Source organism: Tauraco erythrolophus, chromosome 3 (assembly GCF_009769465.1).
Source record: "Tauraco erythrolophus isolate bTauEry1 chromosome 3, bTauEry1.pri, whole genome shotgun sequence".
In the NCBI taxonomy this organism is placed as follows: domain Eukaryota; kingdom Metazoa; phylum Chordata; class Aves; order Musophagiformes; family Musophagidae; genus Tauraco; species Tauraco erythrolophus.
Genome location: NC_141467.1, coordinates 89,611,968 through 89,639,514, shown reverse-complemented (window position 1 = coordinate 89,639,514; position 27,547 = coordinate 89,611,968). Strand labels below are relative to the sequence as shown.

Genomic DNA, 27,547 nt, shown 5'->3' with positions numbered 1-27,547 from the left:
GTTTGGGCGGCAGGAAGGGCCGCGGCCGCCATCTTGTTTGTTTGAGTGAGCGGCTTGGCTCGGCCTGGGGAGGAGGAGCGGAGCGGTTACCGAGCCCGGCCTCGTCCGCCGCTGCACCAGCCTCCCCGTGCACTGGACCAGGGTAAGGAGCAGCTCCCGCCGCGCTTGCTCCGGCCGGTCGCCCCGGCTCGCTGCTGCCGTCCGAAGGAGCATGGCGCGGGCTGGCCACAGCCTTGCTGTCGGGGCGCTGCCGGCCTACTCGGGCTGGGCCGCCGACCCCGTGCGGCCGGGCAGGGCCGCGCCGGCCCTTCGGCCGAGCCCTTCCGGCTGGGCTGGGGCAGGTGGGGGGCAGCGGGAGGGGACGGACGGGGCCGCCTGGCGGCCCGGGGCGCGGCGCTGTCCGGGGCTCCCCGGGAGGGGCAGGGCCGCCCCGGGACCTTGCGGCGGGGCCGGGGCCGGGTGGTTGGGGTGACCTGCGCCGAGAACTGCGGTCTGGCGGCGGCACGACCGAAGCCCCGGGGCAGCGGGGAGCGCGGTGTGCGGCCGAGAGGAGGCGGGGGGGGGGGGTGCGCTCCGTGGGAGAGGTGGCCTTTAAGCCTGGAGCGATCACAGGCGCGGAAACGCGGTGACCTCGCCGTTTCTACCGGAGAGTCGGTTCACGGAGGAGCCGAAGGAGCGTGTGGGTTGGATGGCCGGAGCGATGTAACAGATCCCCAGTTGTGCGCTGGCAAAAGGGCCGGCGGAGCTGTTTCTGTCTGGGGAGGGGGAGAGGAGCAAAGTTTCACCGCCCTGCCTCTTGTTTTCTGCTGAAATTTGCCTTTCTCACTTGGATAAAGCAGGCTATTGCATGTTCTCGCGATCCTGACGGTAACATATGAACTGCCTTCTGGGCACTGTGACTGCTGATCTGCAAACAGAAGGCCTCTTTAAAAATGCCTGCCTCTTGAATTAAGATATTACTCCAGCAGCTCCTGTGGACACTGATACAAATCTTGCTATAGTTTTTAATATTTCTTTCTGATCCTGAATGAAAGGCTTCTGTTAAAAATAAAACACGGTGTTGTGTTTTTATCAATAACAAAGGAAGTTTGGGGTCAGTGTCACTTATTGGCATGGCACTTTCAGTGAAAATGACATCGCGTTAAATTTAGACGCAAGAAAATATTGCAGATATGGAGAAGTTATCGTTTAGGCCCACATTGTGTGAATGTGTGCAGTAAGCATCCACTGTCCTTAAATCTCTTCCTCAGTAAAATTACAGCAAAACAAGGGAAACATCAAAGCATTAGTAGGGCCAGGCTTGCATTTTGTTTTGTGAAGTTCATTTGTAAATATTTAACATTCTGTGGAACTTGGAAACGAAAAGCCCACTGATCTAAAGTTTTAACTAGAGAGGAAATAAGTATAATGGGGGGAATAAAAGGAGGAGCAAAAAGTTAGTGAGACCTACAATAAACTTAAATTACCACACAATTAAGTTAGTCTTGTCTTGCCATCAGGGTTGCTGATATCATGGGATTTCCCACAGAAGTGCAAATAGTTGCCTCAGTTAATACATGAGTTTAACTTCTTTGAGGCATAGTGTTGGAAAGTTAGTTTTTTACATTTGGGCTCTTTGGGTGAACAGTGCAGAGGAGTAACTGCTGCAAAAGACAGAGTAACATAAGGAATTCTAATCTCTTGTTCAACTTATGTACACTTAAGAAGTGTGTTAATACATGGGTTTTGCAAGCATATTAGTTTGACTTGGAACTGGAATTGCACAGAACAGGTTGGGGTAATCAAGACAGGGCCTAAAATTTAAAAGATTGTTTTCCACAGGATGAGTGGACATACTGAATCTAGGGGCAAGGGCAGGATACCTGCTGAGGTTTAGCTACGAAAATGGAGTTGGGGAGGGACACACACAACAGTGTTAATAATCTCAAACAGTGGTTCAATAATCTCAAACTCTACAATATGTAATATTGCATACTATAATTCTCAGTTACCTGCCTTTTCAATTAATAACTTTAGTGGGGCACTTGTTCCAGCAATTTGATTATGTAGGTGCACAGTATATTGTAATTGGAGAACAGTGAATGCGGTTCCTGTAAAGGAGTGGTGTGTCTTGAGCAATTGTAGACTTGGTAGTGCAACCTCAGCCATGGGATTTCAGAAAAAAATGTTGATGGAAAAAACAAGACCTGAAGACAAATGAGAAATGTTGTATGCATTTATCAAAGGTATGCAAAGTTCAAATAGTTCAATTGCATCTTTTCAATAATTGATTTTGTGGACATAAGAAATCGAGGTGAGTTGTCACTGAACTTCAGTAAAGCTGCAGGTGCCACAAAGAAATACATTAAAATTCAGAAAAATGCAGATTAACCTGAGAATTATAAAGATGGTTGAAGGAAGGAGAGGAAATAAGGTAGTGCTGAAAAGAGGCGTTGAGCTGTAAGGAGTTACTAGTGGAATTTGTGAAGACTAGTCCTGTGATGACATTTATTTTTTTTTTTTTCCTCCCCGGTGGCACCAGGTGTTCAGTGTGCTGGTGAAACCTGCTAGTGAGGCAACATTAATAAGTGCCCACACCAGGGAAGCTTCAGACATGTAAGAAGGACTGAAGGATTATGAGTTAAAATCGAAGAACTCAAAGTACAATTGCAGGGTCAGGGTAATCCTTCTGGACTTCTGAAGCCAACTTGGCCTGCTGCAGTTGCACAGGGTGGCCTTAAAACAGGAACAAAAGTAGGTGACAATAAAACAAATCGAGGATTAAACTTAACCGATGAACTGGTGTGTGTATACATAGCTGACCTAGTAGGGTAACAGGCAAGTGGATTTAATGGGCTAGAGTGAACCACAGACACACTAAAATATGGTGAAACTTGTATCTATTGTCTGTAATGTTATTGTCAACTCTTAGTTCATTAAGCTTCTTTCTGAACATCTTGAAGGATGGAACTCGAGCTGTGCCAAGAGTGCTTTCCAGAGTGTAGATAGTTAGCCAGTCGAATACGCAGAAGGCTTTTAAGACAGTAATTGTGAATTGATGGTTAAGGTGAAGTTCATAGGTAGCATCTACCCAATTTTCTTGTTGCTTCTTTGGGAGGATCAATTACCGGATACTCAGATGAGAGAATGAAACAGGCAGATTCTGGATCAGACCTGTGTACTATCTGTATTGTAATAGTTTCACTTTACCTGTTCAGTTACTTTGTGTATGGAATTACAGCCTTTTTTACACTTCTACAGAAAGAAAAATATTAAAAATAAGATTATGCAATTGTTTAGGACCGATTTAGGCAGAGGAACCCGAGGACAATTGTGACACATTGAAGCAAATTCAAAGTTAATTAAAATCGAGTTTAAAATCGTTTAAAAGCACAACTTGGAAAGATCAGGATTTAGTCCCACTCGGTCTTGTGTGAGTACATACTGGTTTTGCCTCAGAGCAGTGCAAGCAAGACAGAAAGATGAGTAAGTTCTTAGAACAAGTGTTAAGGTCCTGGTTCATATCCATTCAATTTCAAAAATAACAGTTGTGTTTTACCTTACAAGCTTTTCAAGAGCCATCAGCTACCCTTTTTCTTCTGAGGATTCTTATGAGTTGCTTTTGCAGCCAACAACATTTGTTTTACATGTCTGCACGAGCACTCTGCCACTCCAAGAAATTCTTAGTTCCTTTACCGTTCATCCCAGTCTTGAATTATGCCAGAAAAATCTATTTCTTTTCCTTTTATGCCACTGCATCAGCATACTGCCCTGTGAATTAAAGATCAGGCAAAAAAGCATGAAATAAGGAAAAGGATTATCTGAAAAGAACAAAAAAAAATCTGGAGAAAGTGAGAGCAACCATTGAGGCCTGCTTTAAGCAATTGTGCTGATGCTCTGAACAGCAGTAGCTGAACTGCTGCAGCTCAGAACCTTGAAGGTGGGATTTGTACAGTTGCTGTAAGCCAGGCATTACCATGCAGAGCAGAGCATCTGCTGGAATTTGGAAGTGGCAGAGACTCATTGTGACAGGAAGTCAGTGCTTCAGGGAATAGAAGTGGTATTGTTAATAACAGTTCATATCAAAACACACTTTAAAACTATCTGTAGTCTGATTGTCACTGTTTCTCTTCATATATTTCCCTGTGGCAAGGCTTCATTAATGAAGAGAAACAGATCACCTCTGTAAAAAGCTTGTTATTTTTCATTCTTTTTAACTCCAAAAGTTTAAGTGCCCTGCACATCTACTGTAATCTTCTCATTAGTCTTACAAACAAGTTTTAGGTATGATCTATAACTCCAGTGCTGAGTGGCAGTCAAACCTAGGAAACACCACAAACACAGGTGACCACTTACTGTTTCTGTGCCATCCCTTGGTGCAATGATTTTTAGCCTGTATTATTTGATATAATTGCTAACGAAGCATGTGTTTTGAAAGCCATTCACATATGTTAAACCCTGTTATGGGGGAGTACTTTGACTTGGATTGTCAGTTTTCTGGCGTCCCCAGCACAAGAAGGACATGGAGCTGCTGGAGCGAGTCCAGAGGAGGGCCACAAAGATGATCCAAGGGCTGGAACACCTCTGCTATGAAGACAGGCTGAGAGAGTTGGGGCTGTTCAGCCTGGAAAAGAGAAGGCTCCAAGGTGATCTTATAGCAGCCTTCTAGTACCTAAAGGGGGCCTACAGGAAAGCTGGAGAGGGACTTTTTACAAGGGCATGTAGTGATAGGACAGGGGACAATGGATTTAAACTGAAAGAGGGCAGATTTCAATTAGATCTAAGGAAGAAATTTTTCACTCAGAGGGTGGTGAGGTCTCTGGAACAGGTTGCCCAGAGAGGTTGTGGATGCCCCATCCCTGGAAATGTTCAAGGCCAGGTTGGATGAGGCTTTGGGCAACCTGGTGTAGTGGAGGGTTTCCTTGCCTATGACAAGGGGTCTGGAACTAGATGATGGTTAAGGTCCCTTCCAACCCAAACCATTCTGTGATTCTTTAAAAGACAGAAAGAAGTTAACAATGTGTATAAAGAAAAAAAAAAACAAACCTACCTGAAACACTCCTAAAAAAAAAAAAAAAAACACAAAACAAAACCAAAAAAAGTTGTAAAATCATTAGCATTGGTTTTGATGCCGGCATCTCAGGTTTTTTTTTTTTTTTGGAACTTTGCTTCCTCTTGGATACCTTGGATAGTTGTTTGTCTTACGCTTGCATTACCCTTGCTGTCTGGGATTTAAAGTAGTAAGTTGTTTCTGTCCCAAGTTGTTCAAACGGTATGTTTCGTGTTTAACAGGAAATCTCCAGTATGTTTTCAGGGTTACAGTTAACTGTATGTTTGAAGTTTTGTGAAGCCCACACTACATATTTTAATGATTGTAAAACACTGGTGAATAATTGTGCCGAACTCTGAATCGAAGTACAGTGTTTTGTGACTGTTGTTGGAAGTTTTTGGTGGAATAATATGAGAGGTTTTTTTACTGTATGTTTGTGTTTTCCCCTGTTCCTCATATTTAGGGGTAATTTACAGGCCTGCTATTACCACAGGAGTGCTTGATTGTGGTAGCAGGTCAAGATAGCCAGCCAGCAGGTTGAGGGAGGTGATTCTGCCCGTCTGCTCTCGTGGGACCCCACCTGCAGTACTGTGTTCAGCTCTGGGGCCCCCAACATAAGAAGGACATGGAGCTGTTGGAGCAGGTCCAGAGGAGGGTCACAAAGATGATCCGAGGGCTGGAGCATCTCTCCTATAAAGAGGCTGAGAGTTGGGGCTGTTCAGCCTGGAAAAGAGAAGGCTCCAAGGTGATCTTATAGCAGCCTTCCAGTACTTAAAGGGGGCCTACAGGAAAGCTGGAGAGGGACTTTTTACAAGGGTATGTAGTGATAGGACAAGGGGTAATGGCTTTAAACTGAAAGAGGGCAAATTTAGATTGGATATAAGGAAGAAATTTTTTACAGTGAGGGTAGCGAGGCACTGGAACAGGTTGCCCAGAGAAGTTGTGGATGCCCCATCCCTGGAAGTGTTCAGGGCCAGGTTGGATGAGGCTTTGAGCAACCTGGTGTAGTGACAGGCATCCCTGCACATGGCAGGGGGGTTGGAACTAGATGATCTTTAAGGTCTCTTCCAATCCAAACCATTATATGATTCTAAGATATCAAAATGCTGTGCTGAAATGTTATGTCTCTGCATATACAAAAATATTGTGACACCTTTGAAAATGCACAAGGGATTGAATTGTCTGCTGGCCTTTGAGACACTGGGTTGTCTTTCAAAAACACTGGGGAGAAAAGAATACCTTCCTGTACATAAATAAAAGTTATCAAGGAGACTTCTAAAATTGGTTAGTTATGTTTCCTGGAAAAGCTTGCTCATGTGCATCTTTGTGCAGTGCTGTCCTTAGCCCCCACACAATCTCAACAAATAAAAATGACATTTTAACTTTTTGTTAATCTGCAGCTTTGTTGTGGTTCTATCATGATTTTGCTGGGATAGAATTATAGAATCTGTTTTCTGTTCAGAAATGCCGTGTTTCTTAAGTAATCTGCTTTTTTAAGAGGACTGCAGCATGTGATTCGGTGAAAACAAAAGTTGAGAAGACACTTTGTTTTAGTTTGTAGCCAGCAGTGCTCTGCAAGTATCTGTAGTGCTCAAGGACTTTTCAGCTTGTTTTTTGCTAACGACCCAGACATCCGAGAACCTGGGGGAGTGTTGCCAGATCAATTGAAACCTAGATATTGGTGAATGAGTATTCTGTATCACGTAACGTCATGCTTGCTATAAATTGGAGAGTTTGTTGGGGATGAGTGCTCTTTCTCAGTGGTTGCTGTCCCTGGAAGGTCTTGCCCGTCGTTGTGCTCCCGAAGCCTGCTTTGTGTCTCACATCTGGGATGGCGGTTTCAGGATTTTCCCACTCTGCAATTGCTAGCTGGAGACAGGCTGGACATTGGTCAAGGGATGGTGAGCAGCAGCACTGTACATCACTCTTTTGTGTATATTATTATTCTTAGCAATATTTTCCATTTAATTTTAGTTCCATTGTTAAGTAGTTCTTATCTCAACCCATAGGTCTTCCTTCTTTTTCTCAATTCCCCTCCTCAAGTGGGGAGGGCTCATTGGATAGTAGAACAGCCGGCTAGTGTTTAGCCTCAGATATGAGCTAAATGTAGACAGGCTCAAAGCTATCAATTTCAGTGAGCTGAACATGGCCTTTATTTCCTTTAAATCCTCTCCACTGTGTCCATTCTTGGTTATGAACAGAATCGGTGACCAGTGTGTCATTAAGGCAGACACGCTTGATAATCAGTTCTGTTGTCCAGACAGGACAGTTCTGCTTAATGCAGCTGAGATTCAAAGCTTTCATCACCTTGCATGTTGAACAATACCTATGAGTGGGTACAAGTATGGAGTATGATACCATTACAAAGATGGTTTTCCCTATCTTTTATATTCATTCAACTCCCATGTATTAAAACAAAACAAAAAACCCTAAAAAACACCAAAGAAAAGATTAATGGTCTTTACTTTCAGAGATCTAACCTAAATCTACAATTTTTCATTTGTTATCCAGGTATCTAGAGGTTGACTTTACTTCCACTGAATCAGTAATGCCAGTGCTTCTCTTGCCCTTGTTTTTCTAGCAGTTACTCCTCTTTTTTTTTTTTTTTTTGTGAAGCATACCCTATAAATATCAACAGCTCTACCCCAGCTGCTTTGAAACTTGTTTCTTTTACCTACAAGTGAATAGGTATGGTTTAGAAATTGGCTTCCTGACAGTCTCTCTGGTTGTGTTTACCAATGCTTTGTGTTTCCCTATTTGCTTATAAGTTGTGCTGGCATGCGTTTGGGAAACACCAGTGGTTTCTTTAATGGCTACAAACTGATGCTTCTCATACTGACTCTGCCCAGATTAAACTGCCCTGCATTTGCTTTTAGGTTGCTGTGCTTCCTCTAGCACTTTTTCTATAGGCATGGAGGAGGTAACAACTGAAATGCACTTGTTGCATCTCTCCTGTTATCTTTCATTTCTTTTTCCCTAGTTACAGATACTGCTGGAGAAAAAGCTGTTTGTGGAGAATCTTCCACCTCTTTAAAGCAAACTTTTTGTTTCCTCAACTTGGAGTTGAAGTGAATCATGCGCTTACCTCATGCCTGAAATTGGCATGTTTAGATCTTAAGAACATCATGCTGTTCTGCTTCCCCATGGTTTGATATGTTGGCATCTTCTCAGCAGTAAGAAGGTAGTTACTAGATAAGTAGTTAAAAGGAAGTTTGTTTTTCTGGTGAAGGAGAAAGAAGAAAATGAAATCTCGAGCAAGCTTGGAATAATGTAGTCAATTTTCTTACTCTTTTTATCAACACTTGAATAAAAAATGCAAAATGTTATGAAAGAGAGCAGTCTGTTCAGAAATGAAGACTTGTACTTTCTGATTAAGAAAATATGGTGAAGTCCAAGAAGTTTAGGACTATGTATTTTATAATACTGAATGTTTTACTGAAACAGTGTAGAATATATACTGGTATAGTGTAGTAGTAGCTACTGAACTAAGAGTAGAAAGAAATGGAAATGGTAGAAAACTACTGTGGACTGAAAACTGAGACATGTTTGTTTGCATTATATGAGTTTGTTATCATTGCCATAAAGTTGAATATATTAAAGATTTTTTTCTTGTGAGATGGTAAACATTTTTAAATTATGTAAATCGATTTTGATTGCTGTTCTTCCTGCTCTGTATTTCCTTTGCAATAAATATATATGCTGTTACATGGTCATTACTTGTAAGTGTTGGCTTCTTCAATATTTTATACAAATAGTCTGACTTTAATGATTGAAAAGCAAACGTGTACTTTGCTTACTGTGGATAACGGGTTTATTATAAGGATGTTCCTCATAAAAAAAATTTCTAGAAAGAAAATTGCCTTTCTCTTTACAGGTTTGCACTTTGTTTTAGACATCTGGAACCATGTTCTATGCCCACTTTGTCCTGAGCAAGCGTGGGCCGCTGGCCAAAATCTGGCTAGCGGCCCACTGGGATAAGAAGCTAACCAAAGCCCATGTTTTTGAATGTAATCTGGAGAGCAGCGTGGAGAGTATCATTTCACCAAAGGTATCTCTTTTACACGGTGTGATGTTATCTTGTAGTGAAAAGAAATTGTGTGTGCAGGTGGTAGTTACTATGTGGGTCACTGAAACAAAAAATTCTTAATGCTTCTATTTTAAAGGGTGGTAAGGTCTGTTCGGATGTGAAATACTCTTTGATTCTGAAGAGTGTTTTCTTACCAATTTTTTAATGCTAAAGTATCATGAAATGTTACAAAATGTTTTGCTTTGTATAAATGGAGGACTCATCTTCATGTACTATGCATCATTTAGAAGTGAATGTTTGGAAGAGAGGAAAGCCCAGGCTTTCTAAGAAGTAACTTTTAAAGGCCTTATGATGACACTCTTTCAGTGATGTTGTTACTGGGAGCTGTAGAAATAATCTTTTCTTGTTTATGCTTGTGACCCAAGTTCAAAGCATGTTTCTGCTTCGCTACAGCAAAAAGATCTGAAGTGTCACGGTAGCTCGTAATGTTACTGGTTACATAAGGATAGTTTCCCATGTAATAAGAATACTACACTGTAGTGTAAAAGCCTTGCTTTTGAAGCTTTTAGTCTCTGGTTTTCTGGGAATTGAATAGATAGCAACAAAACTGAAAGAATGTAGCACTTTTGGAGGGCTATTGTGAAACCAGAGGAAACTTTGAGGGACTTGGGGTTTTAAATGTGTTTTTTCCCTCTACTACTCATGAAAATGAAATTTTCCATTTAAGAACTAGTGGACTGATATAGTTGTGACTTTTGTCACTTAACAGACGTCTGAATGTCTGATAAAAAGAGCAGCTATTTGAAAGAGAAATAACTTATTTTTATCTTTTCTTTTGGTTGATTCAAGTATAGCAATGTTTCTATAATGCTACTCTGGATTTTGGAAGAACTGCTAACTGTAAGCAAAAAATGTGTAGTACAATCACAGAGATACTTACTATTGCAGAACAGTGATTTGCTTCAGTGTCAGCTCTGGAAGGATTTAGAAAGAAGATTATAATGTTCATGGGCTCACTAGTGAGCTGCAACATCCTTTTAAAAAAAGAAGTTGATAGGCACTCTTTCATATACTTAACTTTGTGTAACAGTTTCATCAGATGGAATATTAGAAAGACTTTGTATGCAATAAAAATTTTGAATTCTTGAAGTTTGAGTTTAAACCCTGTATGGCTTAGTCTTTCTGGGAAACAATTATTCCATATACCCTTCAACACAAGTCTCGTGTTCTTTTTGACTGAAGAGTCCTTCCCTGGAATTTTTTTATCAGTTTTCTGTTCTCACAGCAGGTACGTGATTACGTAGTAAAGCAGTGATGTTAAAGAGGAAAGGAACTTAAACTTGTTTAAAAGTGGCAGTGCTTGTTTGTGGACACCTCACATCTTCCACCGCTTTTCTGATTTTGTCCTTAACTGCAGGACAGAAGATGAAGAAGTAACAAGTAACAGATTTTAAACAAATTCTACTTAACCAAATTGTAATTTATGGCTGTCCAAATTTTTGTATTTTTCACTTTTTTCACAATTAAAGTAACAAAGATGTCAGAAAAAGATGTGGTGAAATGCGTTTTGTCTTGTCATGTTTTTTTTTTTTTCTAGACAGAGCAGCGTTTGGGAATTCCTGGAGTGAGCCACTATTAACTTACTGATATTGGCCAGGTCATCCACAAATAATATATAGAGTATCATCTTGAACTCTAGGCTTTGTATTTCTTTCTTCAATTTTCTGCTTGTTTATACTTGTTTTGAATATTTGATATTATTGGAAACTCATGGAAACTGACTGAAATGTATTAAAGGGAGAAAAAAAAAGTAAGGCTACATCTAATTCACTGATTGTGCAATATATTTTTAGGTGAAGATGGCACTTCGAACCTCAGGACATCTTTTACTAGGCGTTGTTAGAATCTACCACAGGAAAGCAAAATACCTTCTTGCAGACTGTAATGAGGCTTTCATTAAGATTAAGATGGCTTTTCGTCCAGGTATCTGTCTTTAAGCATTCTCTGAAAAGTTTTGTTGTTGTATAATGGTATTTGTTAAGAAGATATACAATTCTGCCTTCCTGTCTCTGTAGAAAAATTACATAAAGTTATATGGAGAAGTTATTTTCTTTAGGGCAGCTGAGTTGTATGCTGAAAAAAAGTATTTTAATTGAATTCTGAGTGAAAACTTTTCCTATTAGTGCTGATTCAGTAAAATCTCAACTATGATTTTGGATGTTGTTGGTGTATGATGTTAAATTGAAATACGCTGCTCTGTCTTTACCTTCTGTCATGAGTCTGAAAAAGACTCAGTTGCATGTACTGAATAAAAGCACAGAATGGAGCTTGTTTCCATCAAGGGTAAAGATTGCCTTGCCGTGAGTTGCAAAAGAAACATAGAATTAGGCTGGGTTTTTTACCACTTTCATGTTTTGGTTTCTGGAAATAATGTGAACTGTAATACACACAACAAAGATACTTTTCCTTTTGTATGTGCAACATGTAACTTTCTCCTCTGTTGTTGTTTACTCTAAGATTTTTCCATGAAGGTAGGGAGCTATATTAATACCTGACCTGACTTTTCATCCAGCTATTGTTTACTTGACTTACACACGGTTGATAGCTTTCTTTTAATTCCTGTCCCGGGAAGCTTTTCCAGTGATGCTGCTGGATTTTCACAGCTGCTGAATCATATTCTACCTTTTTAAATTAGTAATACATTTAAAGGAAATGGGTATAATCTTAGTCAGGGGAGATTCAGGTTGGATGTTAGGAAGTATTTCTTCTCTGAAAGGGTTGTCAGCCACTGGAATAGGCTGCCCAGGGAGGTGGTTGAGTCCCCATCCCTGGATGTGTTTAAGAATAGGGTGGATGATCTACTTAGGGATATGGTTTAATGGGGATTAGGGACGGTTGGACTCGATGATCTCTAAGGTCTTTTCCAACCTAGAAATCTAGGAAATCTATGAAAGCTGAACTTTACACTTTTTTTAAAAGGCAGCTCTTGAAAGCCAGCGCAACAGTAAATTTGAGAAAAGCTAAGATATATAATGCCTTTATCTTCATTTCCTGATCTTCACATTGTGATTCAGGCATTGAACTTTATGTAGCTTTCAGTGGTAATTTGTTGACTTGCAAATTTTTTGTTTATTGTGGCTTAACTTCCCTGAGTGATGAGAACACATAAACCTGTCTAATTTCACAAGGCAATCTGTTTTCACAGTTCTACTCCCAACAAAGCACATGTAGAAGGTGAAGTGCCTTAAAACAAGATTTACGAAAAGTGGCATGCTGACCTGAAACAAATGGAGGCGCTTGTCTTTGTTCTCGGTTTATCAGCTTTGTGGCTTAGACATTGTCTTGATCCTGTCTGCTCTCAGAATCATTTACATGTTTTATTTTAAGCAGCCAACAGGTAAAAATATTGGATAGCCCTAAAAGGATAGACTAGGTTTCTTCATTCTTAGCCAAGTACCAAGATGAGTATACTACAGACTCGTGTTTGTTCCTGGTCTCTCTGGACGGTGGTTCTTTGATTATCTGTTATGGAAGGGAATGCAGTGGGCAGTGTTTCTGAAGTGTCTGTACCTCAGAATTGCCTGCGTTGCGTGGGTCCGAAGGTAGAACATAGAGCTCAAGTCTTCTGCGTGTTATGGAAGGAATTGAACCTGTATTTCCCATGCACTTTCAAGTGTCCTTACCTCTAAGCCTTTGAATAAAAGAGGCACCAACTGTTTTTGTGTGATGCCTAATCTGATAGTCATGCTCTGAGAATGCGCACTGAATAGCAGATGAAGCATCTCCTCGGGAGGGTAAGAAAAGGTGGGTATGTGGTTTAGGTAATCCAGCTTGCTTAAATGCAGATGTCTAAGAGTTTGTGTGGCCCAAGTACAGTCAGTACTGTGCTGGAACCTTCAGAGCTAATTGAACTGACTAAATAACCAGTCGTACTCTGGTGCCACCGCTTGACCCAAACCAAGCTGCTGTGTTGCCACTGCTTGACCCAAACCAAAATATAGGACTAACTAGCTCACCTGGAGCGTCATGATGAAATGATTTTGTAGCAGGTGCCTGCGTAGTGTTGTGATGACATACACATGTGCCTGTGTTAGCTGCACAGCTCTGCACTGTGCTACACAAACATTATTGAGTGATTTGAGGCTTCCAGGATTATACAAAGTACAAGGGCTCAAGGGTATATATTTTGAATTTAGACTGAATCTTATATGCTAACATTATCTAAGGTTTCTTCGTAGGTGTCTAGCATCGGTTCAATTCAACAATGTAAAGACGACAAGCTCATGCAGAGGGAACAATGCCGAAGGCACAGGGTAAAATGCTGTCCTTGTAAGAAATGGGAACTCATGTCTGAGTGTTCTTCTCTGCAGGGGTTGTCGATTTGCCTGAGGAAAACAGAGAGGCTGCTTACAATGCTATTACCTTACCTGAGGAATTTCATGATTTTGATCAACCACTTCCTGATCTAGAGTAAGCTTAATTTGTTTTTTTTTTTCATTTCCGTGCTGATGATGTTTGGTTGTCATTGAGGAAAACCTGGTTTTAAACAGCAAACTCATTGCTGAATTATAAAAAAAAAGTCCATAGGTAACTTGTGTTCTCAAGTCTATTAATATGCCAAGCAAGTCACAATCATCTTTGCATTGATTTTAAGTTCATAGTAGCATGTAATTTTTACCAAAGTTAAAGCTGTCCTTACAGAAGCTGTTGAAAAACTTAGATATGTATTACCATTTTTGCTTTTTTTTATGCAGGGCATTCTGCATCACATTTCTTCTCAGGTTAGACGAGATTAGTTTTGTGGAATTGTCCTTGTTGACCTTCTGTAGTGGTGGTACTTAAAACTTTTTCATACTAATAGGTTACTTGCTATTATGTTTACAAATATACATCTTGAATAGTTCTTGATCTTTAAAAAATTTATATTACTCTTTTGGATTATTCATAATGGGATTTCTGGGATACAGTTTGCTTTACTCTGTTCTATTTGGTTTATATTCACGTTATTGGAATATGCACTAATTTGAAACTATGTAAGAATTCTGTGTTCTTCTAAGAAACATACCTTAACACACCACGAAGCATTAACTTGGTACTGTTACTAGATATACTTTTTGATAAATTTTATTAATAGCTTTTGAAATTGAAGAGAGGAAGTCTTTTCTTGCTTATTTCTTTGACCTTTAAAATTAGTGACCTCAACATAGCAAGGAGTAAGAGAGGATATTGATATGTCTCCCAGAAGCTAATGCAATTTGGATGATAGGTTTTAACCTTAAACGTTCTTACTGCTTTAAGTTGTGTTTTCTATTCTGTATCCACCATCAGCTTTTTCATTGACTTAGGTGTTTTAGTGTACTTTTCAGGAACTAATTTCACATTTATCTAAGCAGACTTGACTTGTTATTTTTTTTCTTCAAATAGAGATTGTTAACAATTGCCTTCTGTTTGTTTAAGTGATATTGATGTGGCCCAGCAGTTCAGTTTGAACCAGAGTAGAGTGGAAGAAATTACAATGAGAGAAGAAGTAGGCAACATCAGTATCCTTCAGGATAATGACTTTGGTAAAAATTTTATGTGTTGTTATGGGTTACTAAGCAAGTTTTGGTAACTGTAACGTTACAGTTTTGCAATTACTACGAAATTCCCACTAAGTACAAAACAAATTAGATCAAACATGCTGTGTTTCTGTACATTTAATTTTTACTTTGTACATGTCAATTTTTCCAAAAAGCCTGTCCTCTCATATTCAGCAGACTTCTAGCTGCCTATATAAAGCTGAAGAATATTCAGTCAGGTTAATTAGCAAAGTACTACATTAGTTACGATTTTCAAAACGTGGTGTGAATATGAAGTCAGCCATTGCTTTAATCACAGGCACGTTTTCAGTCAGAAACTGTTAAAGAGATTTCTAAAGCTGAAGCGGTCAGTGGTGACTAGTTTACTTCTTTCATATCTTTTCAAGGACAGCGTTCTAAGATCTGAGTCAAAGCCTGAAGACAGTTGTATTTGAATACCTGGTTTCCAGCATACAGTAATGTAATCCATAATTTAGTAATTTTTTTGAAGGTACAACTTTTCTGAATTCCTTGGAATTCTTTGGTTTCAGTGCAGCTAAAATTTAGTAGGATCTTGCTAAAATCAATTAAAATAAGTATAATAAAGAGTTTTGAAGAGGAGATTGTTATTTTCGTAATTGTTTTAACAGTATTTTTGCTATGGTATTGCTGGCCATAATTCCTTACATCTTGTTATTAACTCTGCAATTAAGATTACTTGAAATTAAGTCCGGTCTTACATTTGGGCCTTTGCTGATTGATTAGCTAGGTCTCTTGCGTTTTGGTTCTTTAGCATTTATAGGTGTGAAATCGTATTCTTGCAGGTGACTTTGGGATGGATGATCGTGAGATGATGAGAGAAGGTAGTGCATTTGAGGATGACATGCTAGTAAGCACCAGTGCTTCCAATCTCCTGCTGGAACCTGAACAGAGCACCAGTCACCTCAATGAGAAATCTAATCACCTGGAATACGAAGACCAATACAAAGATGATAATTTTGGAGAAGGAAACGATGGTGGAATATTGGGTACGTTTGAGAAGTTTGTTTTTCCTCTGTCCTACCTTCTGTCTCAGTAATTAGTTCTTGAGGGGACAGGGGAGAGGTTGTTTCCTTTGTTGCCAAGGTCCCTCTCTAAGTTATGCCTTCAGCAATGGAATTCTGATTCTACAGCAATATAGATGATGCATAGCGTGTTAAGTGTTGGCATATTTCAAATGAAGTAAAATTAAATCATCCAGAGATTTTTCCATTCTATACTTTAATGTTCTTTAGAGAGAAATCAATATGTGACTTCTTGTTCTTTGACTCCTTCCAAGGGTTTAATTAATATATTGAGAATTGTGTTGAGTGCTTCTCTGTGAAGTACTAAGAAACCTAGTAACATGCAAATATATGGCAACTGTATCGTAATAAAGGTTATCTGTAAGCTCAAAATTTGAGCTGAAATGTGCATTGAAAAAGCACTCCTAATTGCTTTTGCATCAGTGTTGAAAGCATAGGTTTCTCTAGCCTATGTGCTGTCTTTGTCTGCATTGTCATAAATTTGTCTGTACTTGTTTCATGAATTCGTGGATGCAAAACTGATTATTTCAGATGACAAGCTTCTCAGTAATAATGATGGTGGCATTTTTGATGACCCACCTGCACTCTCAGAAAGTGGAGTAATGATGCCCGAGCAACCTCCCCACGATGATATGGATGATGATGATAATGTATCGAGTGAGTATGATCTAAGACTAAATCTAGAATTACTTGTTTTCACCCAATTTAATTGAGATTCCAATTCCTTAAAAGCGTGTTGAGCTCAAAACTGTGAAATGTGCTATATCATTGCAAGGTATGGAGGAGGGGATGGGAAGGGTATCATGGTTTCTTAATGATTTGACATAGTGCAAGATACTTGTTCTAATTGACAGTGGGTGGACCAGACAGCCCGGACTCAGTAGATCCCGTTGAACCATTACCAACTATGACTGATCAGACAACACTTGTTCCCAATGAAGAGGAAGCTTTTGCTCTGGAGCCTATTGACATAACTGGTGAGTAAGCTGTTTTAGGAATAGAATACTTGAGTCGTCAGAGACCACCTTAGCTCAATGGAGTGGAAATGAATGTCTAGCACTACTGTTGTCTCTACTTCTTAGTTAGAAGAGAAACCAGGGACCAAGTGCTGAATTCCTTTTATTTTAACAGTAGCCTTCCAGTATTTTCCAAGTAGGTAGCTTGTGTTGATGGTCTTGCAGGGTACTAGTTTGTAATTTCTGCAGTCAGTATGTATAGCAGCATGATTCTGTAGCTTTTGATTAACATGCTAGTTAAAATACAATGAGCTAGAATACAACTGACCACATCTTTAATTCTAATACAGTATCTGTAATGCAGCACGGTTCTCGATACACTATGTTTGATGGTCAGGAGTGACTGTCTACACAGAATGAGTGCTGTTCTAGTGATACATAGCTTCAGTGGGTTGCCGAATTCAGGAGATGCATCTTTGTACTTGAAGTTCTACTAAATGGTGAAATTCCTTGTTTTTTTCTCTAATGCAAGACACTGTTATTTTAATTGGTACTGTATTTGACTCATTATAAACAGATCCATGCTTTATTTAAAAAAAAAAAAGAAAAAAAGATTTGGAAAAAATGTAGTTTGTCCTGTGTTTTCAGACTGAACTCCAGGCCTTGGTTTACTGCTTGGTCAATTAAAAAGCCTTAGCGCTGCCCTCTGGTGGCAAGCTATCGACAGAGGTCCTAGCTGATCAGCTGGGACCAGCAAAGACAGCATTTGCCAGAGCTTCAGGGTCTGCTGCAGAGGGCCAGGCTGTAAGCAGTTGTTTACACTAAAGTCATTCTAGAGCAGGATGAGAGGTACAGGTAAGATAACCACCTACACGAACATTACCAAAGGTCAGACAGGGCTTAGAGGAAAAACTTGATGTTTTGACTTTTTGGTCAGAGAGACCTTGCATCTCAGGAGTTTGCTCCTGAAGAACACCAGCCTGACAAACCAGCCAGGAGGGAGGGAGGCAGACATGTGCAGTTGAGAACATGGACGAGGCTTAGGTAGAGTCAGTGGAACGACGAGTATACACAGAAGAATTTGTAGGTTATAGAATCATAGAATGGTTAGGGTTGGAAGGGACCTCAAAGATCATCTAGTTCCAATCCTCCTGCCGTGGGCAGAGACACCTTCCACTACACCAGGTTGCAACATTCACAGTGTTTGACCTTCCTTGGTGCTTTTCATTCTTAATGCTTCCTTATAGCATTTCATTCCTTCTCCCAAAGCTAACATTGCCTTAGATACTTTAGGCAGCTTTATAGATGGGCACATAAGACCTATAGAGACCCTGCAAGATGTTTCTGCAGTGTGGTATCTGTTTGAGCTAACCTTCATTACTTGCTTAAAATCTCAACAGTCAAGGAAACCAAAGCAAAGAGGAAGAGAAAGCTGATTGTGGACAGTGTGAAAGAACTGGATAGCAAGACTATTCGAGCCCAATTGAGTGACTACTCTGATATTGTTACTACTTTGGACTTGGCACCTCCTACTAAGAAACTGATGATGTGGAAAGAAACTGGTGGAGTTGAAAAGCTTTTCTCTCTGCCTGCACAGCCTTTATGGAATAACAGGCTACTGAAGGTAATGGTTTCTGTGCAGGTTCATTTCTAAATGGACTATATTCAGGATTGTGCCTCATATGGTAAACATCAGCATATGAATAGTGATATAGAGATAGCTATATTCATCATTTTTAAAAAAAAACTCATTAGAACAACTAAGATAACACCAATGCTTAAAATATTTATCAGTTATAGAAATAAATGAAATCACTACTGTTGGACAAGACCTTAAAAAATGGGAAAGGAAGATGGCCCATAGTTACTTGATCTGAAATGAAATTAAACACACTGAGAACTACAATAGTGAATAATGTAACCTTTCCCTTGTAGCTCTTTACTCGTTGTCTTACACCTTTGGTACCAGAAGACCTAAGAAAGAGGAGGAAAGGTGGAGAAGCTGACAACCTTGATGAGTTCCTTAAAGACTTCGAAAACCCAGAGGTTCCTAGAGAGGAGCAGCAACAACAACAGCAACAGCAGCAACGAGATGTCATTGGTTTGTGTCTTGTCAAAGATGCTTCGCTTTTCCATGAAGCTTATTTTTCTATTTTGTTTGTGCTTTATATTAAGTCACCAAAGATTATGAATGAAGCAAAGAGCTTTGTAATGGTTGTTTAACTTGATATACAGTCTGCGACTTGAAATAGCTTTTTTTCTGGAAGTAGAAAACACTTAGAGATTCAGTTTGATCCAGTAGATTAAATAGGTGTTGGATTGGCTTGTATGCACATCTGTACCAATTGTATTTAAGTCACTGCAAAAGCAATGTAGGCTGTTAAGAGTGCACAATTCTGAATTAATAGCAGATTGGACTTAGTAATGTAATTTCAAACTGTACCCAAGTATCTAAAACTGGGTTTGTTGTGGAATGTAGATGAACCTATTCTGGAAGAACCAAGTCGTTTACAAGAATCGATGATGGAAGGCAGCAGAACCAACCTGGATGAGTCTGTTATGCCACCCCCACCACCTCAGACAGGTGTTAAACGCAAACTGCAGCAAGTAGAACCAGAGCCAGTGTTACCTGTGAGTAAGATTACTTTTATTTCGTTTTTGGTGAGGATGTGAAGTAGGTAGTGTCTCTGAGCAGGAAGTGACGCAAATTTGAGGCACTAGCTTTTTGTGGTGTTGTGAGATATGCTGGAGTGGCATCAGAATCTTTGCCCCTGGGTCGTCTATGGTGTTTTTCTCAAGTGGAAAGCTTACTGAAACATTTAAAATGCAGGTAGGATAAAGAAATGTCACTGTTTCCTCCAGAAAATGTCTTCAAGGAGTAAAGTGTGTTACTTGTAAAGCTATCAAGTTCTGCTTGGCAAGTGTATAGAAGCAGCATTCACTGATGAAGAAAGGATTGTGCTAGCTGCACAACTTTTTAAGATAGTCCTAGTGTTCCAAGGTTAAGGGTTCAAAGATGAACTTTGATCTTCAGGAAGGGCTTCCTCGTTGAGTTATAAATAGACTTGGCAAGTAGCTCTATCCACCTCTTCTGTAAAAGCCACGATGCAGTGTGAAAGGGAACCATATTGGTGAAGGGGAGAGGAAACGAGCAAAATAAGAGGTGTATTCTTTTCCTGAATGCTTACGTGATGAGGGTCCTGGTTTATGCTGTCTTTTTCATGTTTGTGCATTTTTCAATCCCACTTCACGTGTTTCTTGGCTAACAGGTTGTTTGCTGTAGAATGAGACTGTTAGATGTTACGTTACCTTATTAAAAAGGATGGCAGCTGCTGCTCCTCTTGACTGTGTCATTGGGTGGAATTGGCATCAACTGTTTGTGCTTCGTGCTGAAGTCAATGCTATTGGTGTGTGTTGGGAGTTCTTTGATCATGCCAACCAGATCAGACCTATAGCAACATACCTGTAGCAACAACCTGCTGTATGACTCTAAAACAGAAATTATTTTGGGGTGTGTGTAGAAACACTTTCAAGTGTCGAGGTAACTGGCAAACACTTAACTCTGTATAGGTCCAAGGGGAGAGAGAATACTGTGTATTAGTTGTATTAAAACTGACTACGTAAATCCTGTTAAACTGCTTTTCTGGATTTTCCTCTTGGTATAAATATCTTTTGAGAATGATACTTGAGCACCAAAGTCACTTATACAGTTTTTTTAAACTTTACCTAAGTTATAATTCCTTCATGCTTGCATTGCAAAGACCAACATTTGGATATTTTGAAGATGTCTTGTTCCAGTGAGTTCAAGTGTGTTCATGTAGCACTGCATCTGGTTACGTGGGATTTTAAAGCTGCATGTTCTGATCCAAGAAATGAGATCAGTTAGTTGGATGGTGGACTAAGTGAAGTTATTGGAAAGCCTTTTTCTTTATAGCAGTATCATAATCTCTGGTTTGAGTAGACTCTGAAGGATTAAAAATACATGTATGGACAGCAAAACAACAAAGGCTTTCCATTTTTCAAAACTGAAAAATTCTGACAAATGGCTAAGATTAGAGGCTTGGATTTTGTGAAACTGGTTTGTAGCATTGGCATTCTACTGTAAAAGCACTGATAAAATGATGCTATCTGTTCAACTGTATTGTGTATTCTTAAAGCACCCACCATCACAACAGCTGGAAATACCACCTGTAGAAATGCCTCCAGAGGAGCCTCAAAACATCTGCCAGCTAATACCAGAGCTAGAACTTCTGCCAGAAAAAGAGAAGGAGAAGGAAAAGGAGAAAGAGGAGGAGGAAGAAGAGGAGGTAAGAACTAAGCTATCAAAAGCAAGCTATGTAGAAAGGGTTTGTGTGTTCCATAGCATGACTTCAGATTCATTAAATGGCATAAGAAATCTACAACCCTTTATTGGGAAATGATAACCTTTGGAAACGCAGATTTTAAAATTATTTCATGACCATTTTATAAATTGCATTTATGCTCTGCTTTGAATTAGAGGATTATTCTGTTCTCACACCTGGTTGGATTAAACCAACCTATGTATTTATGATGCCATATTCAAGAAGTTTTGAACTCAATTTTGTGATTCTGTTTTAAATAGTTCATGCCACTTAATAAAAGTCGATTTTTTTTTTTAAGAAAACCATCCATGTCCTAAAATGCATTAACTGAAGCTGTTTCTTTAGCTACAATATTTAATATTCTTTCGATATCAAAACAAGCTGAATTGATTCTTTTTGTTTTACACCCAAAATGGATAATATTAAATTAACTTTTAAAAAACTGTTTTATTGTTGAAAAAAGAATGTATCTGAACATGTGAAGTTTCCTTCTGTAACGTCACATGTACGAAGAAGTGTGAATTACTTTAGTCAGGGGGATTTTCCTAGCAATGTAATAAGCTATTAGAATAGAATAGAATGTTTTCAGTCGGAAAAGACCTCCAGCAATCATCTAGTCCAACTGCCTGACCGCTTCAGGATGTATCCTTCAGGATGTATCCTGATGCGGTATCCTGTGCTAGCAATCCTAGATTAGACTGAAGTGTCTTTTCTCATTCAGGGGTCATGACTGAACTTCTTTGTTTTACTAATTATCAGCATAACATTTTGAGGTATAATCCCAGTGGCGGGCAGCCTTACTAAGATACATCAGTTTACATGTGTGTCTTCCTCCATCTCACCTCCTGCCTCTCCTAGATGTATCCTGTGACTCAAGTTGTCTAAACCTTCTGGCTTGATGAAAAGAAAAAGCTGCAGTGATAATTCTAGAATTATCTCTTTCATTTCATTACTCAGTGGATTAGAAGATTATTGTTTTGTAAATACGTAAATTTTGGCTGCTTGCAGGAGGAAGACAGCACAGGGGGTGATCAGGATCAAGAAGAAAGGAGATGGAACAAGAGGACTCAACAAATGCTTCATGGACTTCAGGTACATGTGATAATTTGCTTTCTCTTAAAGGAGCTTTTGAGTATGCCTACTGACAATTTTGACCTGAATTACAAGGTTAAGAAAGAGCTTTCTGTAGAGTAGATATTGCAGACTTAAAATACCAGTTCTGACTTGTTACAAGGGAAGCTTGTAACTGATTAAATCATAATATAATTGTCACTTTATTCCAAAGAACATTTGAAGTAAAATTTTTTGCTTAACTTTTTCAACTTGGTGTGCAAGTAAGAGTCCCAGAAATTCAATTTTTAAAATGATTGGATTTGTGTTTTTTGATGAAACCTTAGTACCTCTGACTTTGTGCTGTATGACCCTGGACAAACCCCATCAAGGTCTAAGGATAAAACCATTTTACAGGATGTTTACTCCCAGCTAGGCTCGTTTGAAAACTCTATGCTATGATAAGCTGAATCTACAACAACTGTGGGAGTCTGACCTTGGCTGAGGTGCAGCATTACTTTTCAGCATGTGGCTTCAGTCTGCACAGACAGATAATCTTTGTAGGATGGATTCTTGCTTGCTAGAACTGAAGACGTTTTTTCCAATAAGATATACACTTGAACTTAAGTGCAAACTGCTGTCTGTTTGCATATAGGTCTCTGTGTGTGTACTTCATCTATTCTAGGACTACCTTTGCCTTTCAGTCTTGTGATTCCTACCCCTTTGTTTCCTTAAACATTTTGGGAACTCCTGAGATTCTGCTGTCACTGAAATGTTTCAGTTCCATCTCTCTAAGCTGTTTTTGTTTTTTCCAAAGTCATCCTCACTTTTTTAAATGGATAGGCTCCATCTCTGCTGATAAAAGCTCATCCTCGTTACTGTATCTCTGAACTTCCAGTATAGTGGATTTGTGACGTGGAGGAGGGGATGCTGCTGAGTTTTCAGTAAACTGAATTTTAGTAGTATTTTCTATTTGATTAAGTTTATAAAAAATTGTATAGTCAATCAAAAGCCCTGCTTTCATCTCTAAGCAATGAAACCTTAATTTTAAACCTTAATTTAAACTCCTGAAGAGCCTTTATGACACTTAAATACACTTAAATTTAGTTCAGATTATGTTATAAATTAATGTGATTTAAGTTAGTTCTTTTGCACATCTGCAGGAATTCCACTAGTTTAAGTAAGATTTAAAGTGTTGTGGTTTAACCTTGGTGATCAGCAAAGCCTCACACAGCTGCTCACTCCCTACCCCCCCAGTGGGATGAGGGAGAGAACCAGAAGGGTGAAAGTGGAAAAAAAGTTTGAGTTGAGATGAAGACTGTTTGATAGGTAAAGCAAAAGCTGTGTGCGCAAGCAAATCAAAATAAGGAATCACTCACTACTTCCCATTGGCAGGCAGACATTTGGCCATTTCCAGGAAAATAGAGCTTCGTTACATGTGATAGTTACTTGGGAAGACAAATTCCGTAACCCAAAACGCCCTCTTCTTTCCCCCAGCTTTTACTACTAAGCATGACGTCATAGGGTATGGGGTATCCCTTTGGTCAGTTGGGACCCCTCCCAGCTTCTTGCACACCCCCAGTCTACTTGCTCCAAAACAAAAACATTTGCTCCCATCTAAAACATAGCACCATGCGAGCTACTGTGGAGAAAACTAACTCTGTCCCAGCCCAAACCGATACAACTGTTGCTTAAAAATAATTTTTAAAGTGTACAGATGTTTAGTCGGTAATGTTGCGTAATGTTTTTCTGAGTATTTCATCACAGTTTCTGAAAAGAGCTTCAGAATTCTCTTTGGACCATGTCTAACTGCTTTTTCCAATTCTTTCTTCCATGTGTCCGAAAGCTCATCACATTGCATGGCTGAAATGTTAAGTCTGTAATGAGATTCGAAGTTAAGATCTGTTTAATATAAAGTAATTTGGTTTGGCTAGCCTAATATCTTTTCATCTAGTAGATATTCCAGAGCAGACGGTTCTGTTTTAAATTGAAGACGTCAGTTGTTGTTCTAGCCAGCAAACAGATGTATTTTCCTGAAATTTTTTTTATATTCTGGCCAAGAGTTTGAAAAAGTACAAGCGACTTTGAGTACTTAGTTTCAGACAAACAGAGGAGTTTTAGAAATAAACAGGCTTTCACCTTGGGAAAATTATGCATCTTTTAAAGAACCTTAGCTCTTGAATTTTGTTTTAAACATTAGATGATGATGATTTTTGGAGTTATTTTTATTTTGAGAAATAAAACAGGATTTTTTTTTGTTCTTATTTGAAAATACTTGTCCTGTAGTCAAAAAAGACTGGCTAGCTATTGGTGCAGAAAGAAAATCTTGTCATATGTTGAAGTGTTTCTGGAATATGTGACTGTAAGTTGCACAGATTTGAGACTGGTTTTTTTTTTTTTCCATGTATCTCTGGGAAACCTCCTTGGTTTTATTTTGATAAGATCCATATAGAAATTTTCATGTGCCTGTTTTAATGTCCCCATCTGATGTCAAGTCCTTTACAATCTCTCACAGTGTCCTGGGGGTGACAAAAACCAGAATCTTGCCAACGGACATTCTTGTTTGAGTGTGGTTTTCTATTTAATTTGTGGTATCAATGTTTGTGTTTTGCAGAGAGCTCTTGCTAAGACTGGAGCGGAGTCTATCAGTTTGCTTGAGCTGTGCAGAAATACGAATAGAAAACAAGCAGCTGCAAAATTCTACAGTTTCCTGGTACTGAAAAAACAGCAAGCTATAGAGCTGACACAGGAGGAGCCTTACAGTGACATCATTGCAACACCTGGTCCCAGATTTCATATTATTTGAATGGTTAGATACAGCAGAGCTAGTGTTCGTTTCACTAGTGCGTACGTGTATTGCCCCATCTGTAGGGCCCACAAGACCATTGCAGAAAATTTAGATTTTATTGTCTGTATAAAGTCCTTGGTTTTCTTCTTGGGTTATTTTGGGGTTTGTATTTTAAATTTACCACTTAAATTTTTAGTGAAACTGCTGGGATGGGTGGCTTGAGTTCCAGCTGCAGAAACCAGACAGCTCAAGGACCCAGCTGAAGATTGTTTTAACAACTCAGAGCAGATGTGTGCAATATTGATGCATGTAATGTTGAGTATCAATGAAAATGTCTTACGATAATTTGACTAGTTGATTCAATAGTGATATTTTTAACCTATACAAGTGAACCTGAATGGCCAACCTGTTGTCTAATTATAAACTTTGCCAAACTCGTCTAAAATGTCCAGTCTGCTTTTCCTAGTAGTGGGGTTTTTTCCCCTTCCCTAGATCTTTGTGCATACCGTGGGTCTCTTACAGCTGCCAATACGAAAGGTGGTGCCTGATGTGTCAGCTTGCTTTGTCACTGCGTTTTTGCAGTCAGATTTTTGTAGCCCCTGATGCGAAGGGGAAACGGGTGTCTGTGGAAAGCACTTCCTCTACGTGATACTATGACATACATGAAAGGACGGAACATGCGTTAAGCGTTTTAGACGAAACATTCCTTTTCACTTATCACCTCATTACGGTCCACTACTGATGATGGCTAATTACTGTTAATAAGCGTCAAATAAAAACTCTAGTCATTTCATTTGAACCTTTAAGATATCGAAATGCTTTAGGTTTGCTAGAGCTGTATATAAACTCCAGACTTTTTAAAACAGACTTCTAGATTGTAAATTATCTGATTTTTATTGAGCAGGAGTATGAAGATAAGAATAAGAGAAGTTGAACGGATTGCCTTTGTAAAGATGCTAAATTCAAATGCCACCTGTACCGAAAGGGCAACAAACTTGAATATACATCTATATATACAGTACAAACAGGCACAGTTCCACTTAATTGTGTAGTGTATTAATGGCTCTTTGGCTATATTTATGGTTTTAGTATCCATTTTTCCAATAATGCACACTCCTGTGTTGAAAACATTTTATTGGTTTTGCGAAAGAAGTCCCATATGATTTTACTAATGAAGAATGAAGCTTTACTGTTAGACCAGGTAGCACCAGAAATTATGTGAATATGTCGATTATGGAAACCTGTCTTAACTTTTTTTAGGGCAAATTTATTCACACTGAAGGTTCTGGTTTTATTGTTGGCACTTTTGTGAAATAATTTTGGGACTCGGAAATTTCAGTGTATACTCAACTGTAAAATTATGTGAATGTTTAAAAAAAATCTGAGACTACATGATGACCATGTTTTAATAATCCTTGAAAAAGTTAATTGTATAAAGTTACTGCAGCTTTATTTTCAACATGATGTGCCTGTAAAACCATAATTTTTCCCCTTTGTAAAAAGAGACATTGTAGATAACTTGAATGTTTAATTATAGAAAAGGTCATTAGTTTCTTGTTACACATTTTTAGTCTGTTTTTGTTGCTTTTCAAGGTTAATATTCTTGAAAATAGTTGATGCTGTTATGTATAACTTTTCTAATAAAAGTTGTGTTATAAGCTGTTACGTATTAGCCCTGTATCTTGTTTGAACACCTTTTGTTTACGTGGTAGGGACCTGGCGTTCACAGGTTGCTTGTTCTGGTATTAGGAGTGGAAGTGTAACGATTTAGCTCTTGGAGAGATTTAAAGCTTGAGTATGTAAATAGATTTCTTGCCATTAGGAAGGAAGAGTTATCTTACTGGCTGTACTGTGGTTTTGTTCAAGTGTGCTATGCTAGGAATGTCTGTGTGGAAAATTAGGGGAGACTGTCTATAAAATGTGATTCATCTCCATGCCAGTCCCTTCTGAATGCCAGAACATACCCAGCTTGAACTCTTTTAGCTCTACTGTTCCCTTGCTTCTAGAATTGCCTCTGCATGTGAGTATGTCAGTGCTTCTGAAGTTTCGGGCTCCTGGTAGATCCAGACACTTGGATCCAAGCCTAGAGAAGCATGGAGTCACTTGGGTACCTGCAGAGCCCGCACAGAGCCCAGGGTCATGAATTGTGTCTGACACGGGCTGTCTCTGGAAGCTGAAGAACCAGCCTGGATCCAGTAAGCTGACTTAATCTGGGCTCCACACAGAAGTGGCTGTACTGCTTTTGAGCTGCCTGTGGAAGCAGTCGGGCTGACTTTGTGCTGTAAGTGTCGTGGGATGCAGGCTGGCCTGTGCCAAGGTGACCTGAGCGTGTACGTACGTGTGCAACTTACCTGCGCCGGACAAGGAGGGCTTGATTTTTCACTCCTTGGGTTAAAGCTCTATAAGGGAGTGAAGTACTGGAATGAAAGGTAGCTCTTCTGCCTTTTACTTCTCTTACATCACTAGTTAGGATGCTTTTATCAGTTTTGCACTTTGTTACGTCACTGTGATCAGCACTCATGACGTTGATTTTGCGTGGATGTATGTGGCCAATGGCACGGAATATGTGTCACTGAGGCAGGGAAGGCAAGCTCTGCCTTATAACGTGCAGGATTTGCTACCAGCTTTGAACATGGCCTGCAAGCAGTGCCGACAGACTTGTGTTTCTTGGAAAGGCTTTGCAGTAATTCCTGATCAGCTGTTGAATGAGGTCTAAGGAATGGTGATGGACA

At 39.4% G+C, this 27,547-nt stretch overlaps 1 protein-coding gene across 1 annotated transcript; it reads left to right on the top strand.

The window, feature by feature from the left end:
* RAD21 (RAD21 cohesin complex component) lies at positions 1-26,480 on the top strand. The gene is made up of 14 exons (XM_086608796.1): positions 1-142; positions 8,904-9,077; positions 10,910-11,039; positions 13,427-13,526; positions 14,514-14,620; positions 15,439-15,642; positions 16,210-16,335; positions 16,533-16,655; positions 18,035-18,258; positions 18,570-18,735; positions 19,114-19,265; positions 20,792-20,941; positions 21,986-22,069; positions 24,642-26,480. Exons 2-14 carry the CDS (start codon positions 8,934-8,936, stop codon positions 24,831-24,833), a joined length of 1,902 nt encoding a protein of 633 aa, XP_086464922.1. The 5' UTR covers positions 1-142; positions 8,904-8,933; the 3' UTR covers positions 24,834-26,480.
* The last annotated feature ends 1,067 nt before the right edge of the window (positions 26,481-27,547 follow it).